This window comes from Gouania willdenowi, chromosome 6, assembly GCF_900634775.1.
Source record: "Gouania willdenowi chromosome 6, fGouWil2.1, whole genome shotgun sequence".
Lineage (NCBI taxonomy): Eukaryota > Metazoa > Chordata > Actinopteri > Blenniiformes > Gobiesocidae > Gouania > Gouania willdenowi.
Genome location: NC_041049.1, coordinates 59,455,187 through 59,466,884, shown reverse-complemented (window position 1 = coordinate 59,466,884; position 11,698 = coordinate 59,455,187). Strand labels below are relative to the sequence as shown.

At 38.6% G+C, this 11,698-nt stretch overlaps 1 protein-coding gene across 2 annotated transcripts in view; it reads left to right on the top strand.

Moving 5' to 3' along the window:
- Positions 1 to 328: 328 nt before the first annotated feature.
- gas2a (growth arrest-specific 2a) overlaps positions 329 to 11,698 on the top strand; it is a 29,435-nt gene continuing 18,065 nt past the window's right edge. The window contains exons 1-3 of one of the 2 annotated variants that reach the window (XM_028449605.1): positions 329 to 540; positions 6,883 to 7,043; positions 10,115 to 10,245. In XM_028449605.1, coding sequence (XP_028305406.1) covers positions 6,899 to 7,043; positions 10,115 to 10,245 — 276 coding nt within the window. In that variant the 5' untranslated portion in view covers positions 329 to 540; positions 6,883 to 6,898. Of the gene's footprint in view, positions 541 to 3,321; positions 3,345 to 6,882; positions 7,044 to 10,114; positions 10,246 to 11,698 lie in introns of those variants that run through there. The other variant, XM_028449606.1, reaches the window with a different exon arrangement.

Here is an 11,698-nt window from a genome sequence, read left to right as displayed (position 1 = left end):
TTTATTCATCTCCAAGGGGCAAAATCACGTCCAAAACTTAAACGCTTATGGAAGCTTATCATTAAAAGCACATGGATGTTTTTAAATAGTGATGTGTCAAAAACGTGTATACTTGGGAATTTTATAAGTTTCATTATTATTAAATAATTTATGTTTAAAAACGAATCATGAGAGAGAGAGAGGTTTCCTGACCTGTTGAATGAAGCCCATAAATGATATTAAAAACGGAGGAGGGACATCAAACTTCCCTCCCATCATCCTCACCATCATCCTCCTCCTCCTCAGCAGCAGCAGCAGCAGCGTGCACACTGTACACTGTACACTGCACACTGCACACTGTACACTACACACTGCTGCTTGTATGTGAATCTCTCCCTACACTGCAGCCAGTCCTCTATGAGCCTGGGTCCGACTTTTGGACTGAATCCTGTGGATCTGTGGAACCAGCATGCAAACTGGGACTGAGCCGCTCACTGGACCAGTAATAGGACCAGTAATAGGACCAGTAGGAGGACAGTGCGCAGAAAGAAGCTGAACTGGGTGAATAGCACATTAACACACTTTAAATGTTGTTTAAATGCTGTTAACTGCTGAGATTGTCAGCTTTTAAAGTTTGTTTCAAAAAGTTTGACCATAAAAGAAGACGCTCGGTTGTTATTGGAGTAAATCAACGACATTTAAGTGTAAAACTCACCATAATCAGCAGCAGAATCAGGTAAGAACTAACGCACTTAAAAATGTGTGCATATTTACATAGAAACATAAAACCAGGTTAAATAGTGAAGGCCCTAAGGCGACAATGAATTGGTCACATGGTGGGGTGGAGGCTAGTATATGTCCTGTACCTTCTCACTAATGGAATGGGACAAACAGTTTAGGTCCTGGTCCCAGTTCTGGTCCCAGACCCTCAGTTTGCTGCAGAAGTCAGAAGCCTGTCACTGGTGCTCCTGTCATAAGGAGTTGTATGGACACTTCTGTGGAAGTTAAATGCACTGTATACACATATTACTGTGAAAACCTGAGCAAGTTTCCAATTTATTATTTAAAATGTGTTTTTAGATGAAAGATGAAACAACAAGGCATCATTCACTGCTGTAAGTTCAGTTGTGTCTGCTTTGCAATTTTTTTGTTTTTTAAAAAGATCTTTTTAACGAGTCATAATTCATCATATATTCTCTACGGTGAGCTCCATTTCTATTTATGGGATCTACAAAAGCAGGAAAAATACTTAAAAAACCCAAATGCACATGTAAGTTAGATCAAATACATTTACGAGAGAGAGAGAGAGAGAGAGAGAGAGAGAGAGAGAGAGAGAGAGAGAGAGAGAGAGAGAGAGAGAGAGAGAGAGAGAGAGAGAGCACTGCCACACAATGCAAGGCTTTGCTTTGAGAACATGTTTGTTTTTGTCAGGCTTTCTGCACTCATACATTTAACTGGAGGGAATCATTTTACTGTAAAATGAATTACGCTGTAATAACTCTCGACACACACACACACACACAGTTTAAACGTGGGATGTGATATTGCTATATTAACAATCTCTACTCTGTTTGCTTGAACTAGAGAATATAGAGCTTTTATTTATTTATGAACACTTTGTACTTTGTTCTGCTTATTGCAACGTAATACATGAACACCAGTCTCACTGGGACATGCTTAGCAAACGAGCCTGGAGATCCGATTAGCAGAAAACCCTAGAGTGATCGTAGCTGCGTTTCCGTTACAGGTTTTCGCAAAATAAAAGCGATATTTCTAAATGTGTGCTTTAAACGGGTAGTTACAAGTAGCTACAAGTGACGCCTCCTACAAACCACGCCCAACACTTACAGACCACACCCACATGTGAGACGGTGGCTGGTGAAGGTAAAAGAAAATAAATAAAATACGTTAAATAGATGAAAATAGAACACTAGCAAACGTAGCGGTTAGGGTTAGTAAAAAAGAAAGGTAAGTATAGCCAGGAAGTGGAGACGATAGCGGTTAGGGTTAGGGTTAGTAATGAGTTCTGATGAACTACGGCTGGGCCCGCGGAACATCTCTGGGCCGAATAGCACGTACCATGTTCCCGAGAATTCAGGGAAATGACTCGGTTCCACTGAGTAAAACAAATTAACTTATTAAGCAAATTAACTAGTAATTAAGTAAGTAAGTAGTTCATTTATAAAGCGCTTTTTGCAGAGTTGTGGTAAAAGTACAAGTGCAACACAATAGAATTATAAAACAAGAGTGCATAAACATCATAAGAACAGCAACATTAAAGGATAAATAAAAATTAAAATCCAGTTAACTAAAAGCTTTACTGTAAAGTGTAGTCTTCAGCAGTTTTTTAAAAGTGTCCACACAGTTGAGCTCCCTGAGAGACTGGTGCAGGTTATTCCAGAGTCTGGGAGCTACAGCCTGGAACGCCAGGTCTCCTCTGGTTTTAAATTTAGTTTTGGGGGTCTTTAGGAGACCCTGACCTGAAGACCGAAGGCATCGCCCTGATGAGTAGGGGCACAACAAGTCCGAGATATATTTAGGGGCCTGACCATGTAATGCTCGGAACGTGAGAACTAATATTTTATATTCTATGCAAAACTTAACTGGAAGCCAGTGCAGAGTAGCAAGAATGGGGGTGATGTGGGATGTTCTAGAAGCACCAGTTAAAAGTCTGGCAGCAGCGTTCTGAACGATCTGGGGTCTGTTTAGGGTCGACTTATTAAAACAAATAAAAACAGAATTACAGTAGTCAATACGAGATGATATAAATGCGTGTATGACCAGTTCCAGATCAGATCTAAAATCATAATCTACGTTGAATTGCCTTTGAAACGATATATCACACGACTGTGTTCCCATAAATTTGGAACTTACCGGAAATGGGGAATGGGCCCCATTTATATATTGGTACGTGCCAATGATTCGGTATCACCAACCGTTGTAGTGTTTGACTCTCAAATAAATTATAAATCGACTTTTGTTTTTTTTCTTTTGGGGCTCCAAATCAGAAATCAGGCTCCGAGCGTCAATGCGTACACATCCATAGATTATACCGACCAAATTTCAGCCCGATCCGTTCACGAATAACAGAGGAGTAGCAATTTTAACTAGTGTACATAAGAACAAGAACAAGAACAAGAAGAACAAGAAGAAGAACAAAGTGAGTGGCGTTTTGAGTCCAGTAGCCTAAAAAAGGAAGGTAAGTATTGCAAAGTTCCAAATTTGCCAGAACAGTGGAGGCGGAAGCGGTAGTTGGTCCTCCAGTGGATGACAGTAATGCACTAAATCGTAGATTGCCACCCTCCTAAAACCTCAAAGAAGAAGAAGAATGACTGTGGAGGGCAGCAAATATAAGACGTGGAAAGGTATTGGCTCAGGGGGATCGATAGGGTGTATTTTGTAAGGGGTGTGGTTTGTAAGGAGCGTAGTTTGTATGGCTGTGGCTGCAGCTCGACCCGTCTCGAAAAAGTGTTTCCATAAAGCTTTTGTGACACATTTCATTATTGAAACGTCTGAAATTCTTCCTCATGAAAGCGTAAAAATGTTGAGTGATATTTGAGTGTTTTTCAAAATTCAGGTTTTTCCATTACCAGTTTTTATTAAACTATTTAGATTTTGTGCATTTCCAAGGGTAATGGAAACACAGCTTGTGATAGTGATAGTGAGGCTCAGAGCACAGAGGCACTCTTGTGCTTTAACTCATGTCTGGATCCAATTCGTGCGTCTTTCCTGAAGCTCAATCTTCAACCAACTGTGAAAGTTTGGATGACTTCACTGAAGTCATGAGGCCTCTCGGGCTGAGAATGTGTATTTTTCTATCTTGTATTGCCCAATTACAGAAGCTATCTCTGATTTTATGAAACTCAGGACCAGTAGCGGCACCAGGAATATGATTGTGGGTGGGCTCCCAGAGAACTGGGTGGGCCAGTTAAAATAAGACCCCCCCCAAAAAAAAAATAGTAATAATAATGTGTGTCCCTTCATCTCCGTTTCAGTGCTTTTCTGTGACACTAGCTGGGATTCTATTTCAGATTTTCGCAAAAATAAAAGCGATATTTCTAAATGTTAACTACACTTTGAAGGTGTTTCCATTGAAGGTTGTTTTGGAGCCTTGCAACTCCTGTGAAATCTCATTCCGCGAGACTTTGCCGCAGGAAGACGGATGCTCCAAACCTCCTTATAACTCTATGTATTTCTTTGTTGTTTTACGTCTAACGTGGCACTAATCATTTTTAAGTATAATGCTAAGAAGTGTCTGAGTCTCCTCTTCTGTCCACACATACCGCGCCATGTTTTCTCAAAGAGCAGTGGTCATGTGACCAGGTACGGCACGTCCTGTGACATGTATTTGTGTTTCCATAGCGCTTTTTGCAACACATTTCAAAATTGAAAGCATAAAAAACTTTTTAAGCAATATTTGAGTCTTTTTTCGAAATTCAATTATTTCCATTACCAGTTTTTATTGCGCTATTTAGATTTTGCACATTTCCAAGAGTAATGGAAACATAGCAACTGATGCTGCGTTCAGTGCTGCAACTCTGAACTCTGCCTTTCTCATTTGAAAATTCTGAGAAACAACAATAAAGGCAATAATGTTTGTGTGATTATAGCTGTGATGATTCTCAATAGCATTTTTTATTGGCCCAACAAGCCAAACGAAGTCAACAGACTGTATAGTGAATATTATATATTGTTTCCTAAAGTTTTTGGCATTAAAATGCTTTTAGTCACTGTTTTACCTCCAACATGTAGTTCTGCACAGTGCCATTGTTGTTATGAGACGTCAGAGAAATGATTTTTAGAGGAAGTCCGACTTTACCGTGTAGGAGCTCCGCCTCCAGGTGGCAAACCCCGGTAGTTAAACCCAGAGTTCAGAATTACATTGAACGCAGCATGAGGACAGAGACTAACATCAGCCAATCCATTGGTCAAAAGATATAATCATCATTTCAAACAGATATTAAATAATAATAGAGCATAGAGGCAGTGTATGGCGTAGACAGATGCAAATAAGTGTTTTACTTTCATTCTTACTGTCATTTCTTGTTTCTTCACCAGACAAGGAGGACAGTGATTTGCTTGACACCATCTTTGTTTCTGGTTTGTTCTCGTTATTTCTTGTGATATCATCTCGCTGTGATTCAATTTCAGCTGGATTCGGAACTTTCTGTGTAAACAGCCACAATTGTTTTGCCCCAACTTTCAGTGAAAACACCAGAAATGTGTTAGCAAGTCCCTTTGGTAGAGTTTTTGGGAGCAAACACAAGATAATAGAAATAAAACCCAAATTATTCTTTGGTTTTACATCAACCTCAACCAGTGTGGCAGATGAACCTGGTTCTGCTGTTGCTCTCCACGATCACTAATGCTTGTTCATGGAGAAATGTTGTCTTTTCATAAAAAAACTGTATATAATTTATTGAGAATTATAAATAACAGTAATTATACAATGCTTTTATTTGAGTAGCCCTGGTAAATCAGCTGGTGTATTGAATATACAAGGTTGTCCTTGTGTTCGGTCTTTCAAACCTACCAGTGTGTGTGTGTGTGTGTGTGTGTGTGTGTGTGTGTGTGTGTGTGTGTGTGTGTGTGTGTGTGTGTGTGTGTGTAAGGTCAGATTCCCCACATTGTGTTGCCCTCCCTCAGTACCTTCATGCTTTGTTGTGAAAATGAAAAGCTCGACGTCCTTGTTTGGAGAATATTTTCATGTCATTTCCATGACATTTTCCTGCTCCTTAACTAGAGAAAATTGGCCAGGAGGAACATTTGAGAAGGGCCTGAGGTTTGTGATTATGTCTAAGCTCAAGATAAAAGGACAAAAAGTCAACAAACTTTATTAACAACAACTCTTGTCATAACTGATGATCTCTATCTCTATAAAGACAGATAAAAGGTTTGTGCATTGCAAAGCTCTGTAATCCAGTGCAGATCTAGTTCTGTGTTGTTAAAACCAATCCTACCTTTTTATAATTGGGGTTTAAACAAAGCTGTACCCCAGCTACTCCATCACAAGACCATAGCAATGGATTACAAATATTCACAAATATATGAACGAATATCCAATTCCATCTTTGCCCTCTTGAAGCATTCCCGTTTATACCCTCCACTGGACAAATGATGTTACACTCACTTTATTGGTGTTTTTTTTTTGTGTAAAATTACAGCATAACATGGTAAATGAACTGCTTTAGTTTAACACCTAAATCCCTATTTGAATAGTTCAAGGCATTTTGCATTGTCTGCCAGTCTCACACGCAATAGCAGCAGAGCTTTAATGCCTGTCAGAGAGTTGGGAACTTACACACAGTAACCAATCCATTGGGGACCCCTGCAGCCACTTAGCTGTCCTGAAGTTGCCTGTGTGCATCCTCCACTTTGTATCCCATAGTCACCAGTGTGATTCATAATCTAAACCAAAACAATCAACTAAATAAAACAATTTTAAAATATATGAAATGAATGAGTTTGGGTGAGGGTCCCACATAATACCTAATTTAAATTTTAAAGAAAAAATATATATAGTCTTTTCTCTTGGTTCAAGGAACTCCTTAGAGAAAGGAGAACAATGTAAATATTGTCAATAACTTTCAAGCTGAAAAAAACACCAGAAATGTCACTTTGAATTTTGGCAGCACACTGGCATCAGTAGTGGGTGAGAACAATCTTTGGGTGACATACAGTTTCAGTTTAAAAATGTACGGTTAAGCAGCTTTAAGATCATCATGTTGAGTCTCATTGTAGACCTTTTCTTTTTGGATTCATCCATTCATCCGTGTTCATGTCAAGATGTTCAATCAGTAAGACATAAGATGTTATTGTTTTTTCTTTACGCCTATGGGTAAATCTGTTATATTTTGAGATATTGTTGAGATATCAGTCATTGGTACGATTCCCTGCCCTCAGGCTGTCAGGAGGAACCATGTGCAGCCCCCTGAGCCCCAAACAGCCCAGTGGTCCCGGCCTCACAGACATGCAGCAGTATCAGCAGTGGCTCTCCAGTCGACATGAAGCCAGTTTACTACCAATGAAGGAAGACCTCGCCCTGTGGCTCAGTGATAGCCTGGGTAAGCCGCACACATATATTCACTAATGCATTCATGTTTGTTGAGGCTTTGCTCAAATGCATTTTCTCTGCAATAAATCATCAAAAAACCCATTTACAATGTGCAAGATTTAGGTCACAGTGTCACTGTCTTCAAAGGAAAAATCACAAGTTTTTAAAAACAAAATAATAAATTAAGGAAATTGTGGGGTCTAGACATCTTAATCTGATGAATTTCCATCTAATGCAATGTGGCAAACATCTAAAGACCTGTTGCAAGAAGTTTAAAAGGGTGTAAAATGAAGTCTACACTTTTCTAACCAAACATGCATTTCTCATTATGCATCTGTTCATATCAAATCAATTTAATCAAACTTAAAAAACAAAACAACAACTTTGGAAACATAAAATGATATGCAACAAAAATGAATCAATTATTAAAAAAGAAGAATGAAAAAGAGAGAAATAGAATCAGAATCAGAGATACTTTATTTATCTCAGGGGGAAATTACTTTTGTTACAGAGGCAAAAAAATATTACAATAAAAAGAAAAAGCACTAAAGAAAGAAAGAAAGAAAGAGAAAGAAAAATGTACAGTACATAATGAAGTAAAATACTGTAAATTAAAGATGCAGTCCGCAACTTTTCTCCCCCTCCCTTCCCACTGCTCTCTTGCCCTGCCTTCATACTTTCCAAAGTCCATCCCTCAGAGGAGCTAACAAGCTAATGTTAGCCCAACAGCAACATCACAGTAATATATCATGCACTGTTAAAAGCATATTACTACAGCGCTTCTCTCTTTCTCAATGTGTAAGGATTCAAAACAAGTGCACACATTGCACACAAAAAAATAAAATCAAGATAAATAATAATAATAATAATAATAATAATAATAATAATAATAATAATAATAATAATAATAATAATAACACCATTGATGTAACTAACGAAGCACTGTTTGCGAACCATGGACTGAAAAGTATTTCTTTGAGGAATAAAACAATCTGACAGCACAGACAGAAGTCTGTTTGAAAATGAAGAGAAAATAAGCGTGGCACTAAAGCACCTTTTCATAGGCCTTGATCTTATATGTAGACACTTTCCATTCACCGTCTGGTGGTGTTGAACATATACTAAATTAGCTCTGCTGATGTGAAGGCTTCTGGAATCAATCTGAACCTCATTACGAGACGTTTTCACTGTGAGCCAGTTTCCCCAATGCCCCTTCATGGATTTACCTTAAATGAATAATGGACATCGTTAGCTTTCCTTAAATAATGCACAGCCGGTGAGGAAGAATAAGCAGAGATGCTGCTGTTGCTTAAAGTATCACTTTGTTCTGTTTACCATTCCAACTAATGTTAGAATCTACCTCATCTGATTTAAAGCTATGCAGGAGTGGGTTTTAAAGTGTTTGTCTTCAGATGTTAAAACTTGCTTTCATCCATCCATCGCTAATAATATCCTTACAAAGGTTGCTTTAGCCCAGGGGTCTGCAACCTGTGGCAATTTGACTCTTTTGCAATGGCTCCCTATAGCTTTAAAATTATATTAAAATAAAGAATTCTTACTTCTTACAGAGGGTATTGATGATTAATGACATTAACTTCAAATAAAATTATAATAAAACAATTTGTTAACCTAAAAATGAATCACATTTAGCAATAACCTCCCTACATAACCTCCTGCAACATCTACACACCATCAACTCTCCTTGCACCTGTGACTAACCGTAAGTTTTAAATCCCTGGTAAGATAACTAAACTAACAAAAAGACTTCTACCCCCCTCAGTGCCAGCCGTTTTTGAGCATTTTGACTGATTTTAAAGACCCACAGAATATTTTCTACTATGACTATCTAAAATCTGACAACAGATTCTGAAAGATTGAAGCCTCTACTTTCATCAAAAACAATAATTTCTTTCTGGCTCGTTTCGTTCTTTTGTGATCAGCCGTTGAATAGAGTAAGTTTTACACAAATCAGAGCAAAAAGCTGAGAAAAAAGCCTTTTTCTAAAGAAAACCCTGTCAGTGACTTTAAAGATATTTTTTTGCTTTAGTGACAACTCTAACATCTGAACATTGTTTCCTTATATAAAACAAAAACAAAACAAAACACTGAGAAATTATTATTATTTTGTTATGGGTCAGAGTTGAATGGATTTCTTACTGTATTTTGGCGTTCCTCCAAGTTTCTCTCCCGTCAGTCTGCACATACGCAACTTCCTCTTGTGTCACTGCATTCCCTGTTCTTTTTATCATTTTATCTCACCATCGCCACACTATCCATGAGTCCCACACATGCTCTGGTCGAGTGTGCGCTGCTGTGCGCTGCTGGGAACATCAACTCCGGTACGTAGCGCCATTTTCTGTCTCGTAAACGCCTTTCTATTATCAGAAATGTAATAAAATGGCCTCTACAGCATAAAATATTCCCATTTCAATAAATTACAAAAAAGGAACTAGGAACATTAAATTAATTGTTAAATCTTTCCAAGTACCCCTTGCAATGTGCTACTGTACCCCTAGGGGTACACATACCCCTGTTTGGGAACCACTGGGTTAGACTACGAGTGTACTGCAGGAAATTTGCAGCAGATTTCTCGGGATTCTAATCCCTCTTTTCTGAGCTACTTTGCAACATTTGGAAGTCATTAACCATCAAACCCCCAAATTCCCTCCTCCTATAAGTAACAGAAAAGGAATAAAACGCTCCACTTTCTTTCCACAGACACCCCCTGCTACCACCTCTTATTTCACGATGATCTAACTGAGAAAGAATGGTCCTTTGGAAGCCATTCAACAACTTGATCGCCAACGCAACTGTGCAGTATATTGAGGCTCCATTTCATGTGTCCCTATGTTTCACCAGGAAATCCCCTCCAGATTCCCTTAAATCAGGCTCTAATTTTTCCATATTTAGTTTGCACAGATCTGCCAAAAACCACAGGTTGAATAATTTAAGTGGTTTCTGAAATTGCATCGACTTCAGCCTCCAGCGGCAGCAGGCCAAAGATTAAAAGTTATTCCCTTACATTGTGTATATTGCTTAATGGGTATTTTAAGATGAATATCTTGCTGTGTCCCTTCTTAGGTTTGGAAATCAGGGCTGAAAGCTTCTTGGATCAGTTAGACAACGGGTTCCTGCTGTGCCAGCTGGCCCAGACACTGCAGGAGAAGTTCAGACAAAGTAATGGAGACCTCTCCCTCCTCGGCAATGGAAAGGTACTGAGAAATCTAGAGTTTTTCACCCACCTGGTGTGATAAAGTGAATAGTAAAAACACAAAATGCAGTAGCATATATCAGGCTTTAGTCATTACACAGATTTACATCTGTCTGTGGTAGCTGGAAGCAGCATGTTTGGATCATGAAACTGCAGTAAATGAAGGAATCTATCGTTCCCTGCGTGCCAACATGATTTTTACATATTTTTTTTGTGCTGCTAGAAACTTCAAACAGATGTATTTAGATTGAAAACTATTTCAGTAACCATAACCTCTTCCCAATCTCTCTCCCATCCCTAAACCCTAACCCCCTCCCCTCCCACACTTTACTAAATTATACATTTACAGCATTTATATTATGGAATATTCTATATGTATTCATTTTAACCCTATTTCTCTTTCATAGTAGTTGGTGGAGGTTTTCACAATTGCAGGTTCCCACCTCCTTTTATTGCGTCCTAGAGACTTGTTTATTATATTAAAGAAAGTCTATTAATTGTTTTCTCTTTTTTTTTTTTTTAACTTCTCCTTAAAAAAGCTTAATGGTTCTTATCCCCCAAACCCTCCGACTGCCGACCCCCTAAAGGAGAGGAAGCATGGTGTGTTCCTGTTGCTTCTGCCTTTTTATGTACCGTCCCAAACCTCTAACCCAGGGGTTCTCAACTGGTCTCACCCTGGGACCCACATTTTGCCACAGTCATTCAATCGTGACGCACTTTTTTTTTCTTTTTTTTTTTTTGAGAATTCAACCAACCAAATTTCGTTTTTCAAAAATAGCTGTTGAAAACACACACATAATCTTTTTAAAAACATAAATCTATGTATTTTCCTGTGCAACATGCATTTCACAGCATGCCTGTCGAAAGAAAACTTTCTTTTAAAGTAAAAGACAAGTCCAACGTGAGACATTAAGTAAGCTATGTATTTATTTATTTTTGACCAGCTGTCCGCGACCCTCCTAGTACAGGTACGCGACCCACTTTTGGGTCCTGACCCACCAGTTGAGAATCGCTGCTCTAACCCACTAACCCCAAACCCTGAACGCTTATCATTTCCCTCATCCCTAATATTCCCCCAGCCCTCTATTACATCATTTTGTTAATCTCGACTTAGTGCAGTGGGGCCTGCGTCTTTCACACAGGCAGCAGGATTCAGGTGACTTTTTCCCATCTAAAGTATTTTTGTTTAAAGACCCACAAAAAAAGTAGTTTGAAGCAGAACAAAAAGAATGAGGAAATCGTTTTTGAAACATGAGAATTTGACGATCCCCTGTGAGATTGAGTTTCTGGAAGATGAGAAGAAGATGGAAGATGTTCTCTACAAAGAGTTGGATTTTCACAAACATTAAGGTGCTTGTCTGGGCAGAACAATCCAGAACTGAGCTATACTTGTGATCAATGAACCTGCGGGCACTGCATTTAAAATGCGTGTAGTAAATATTAAATAGTATATT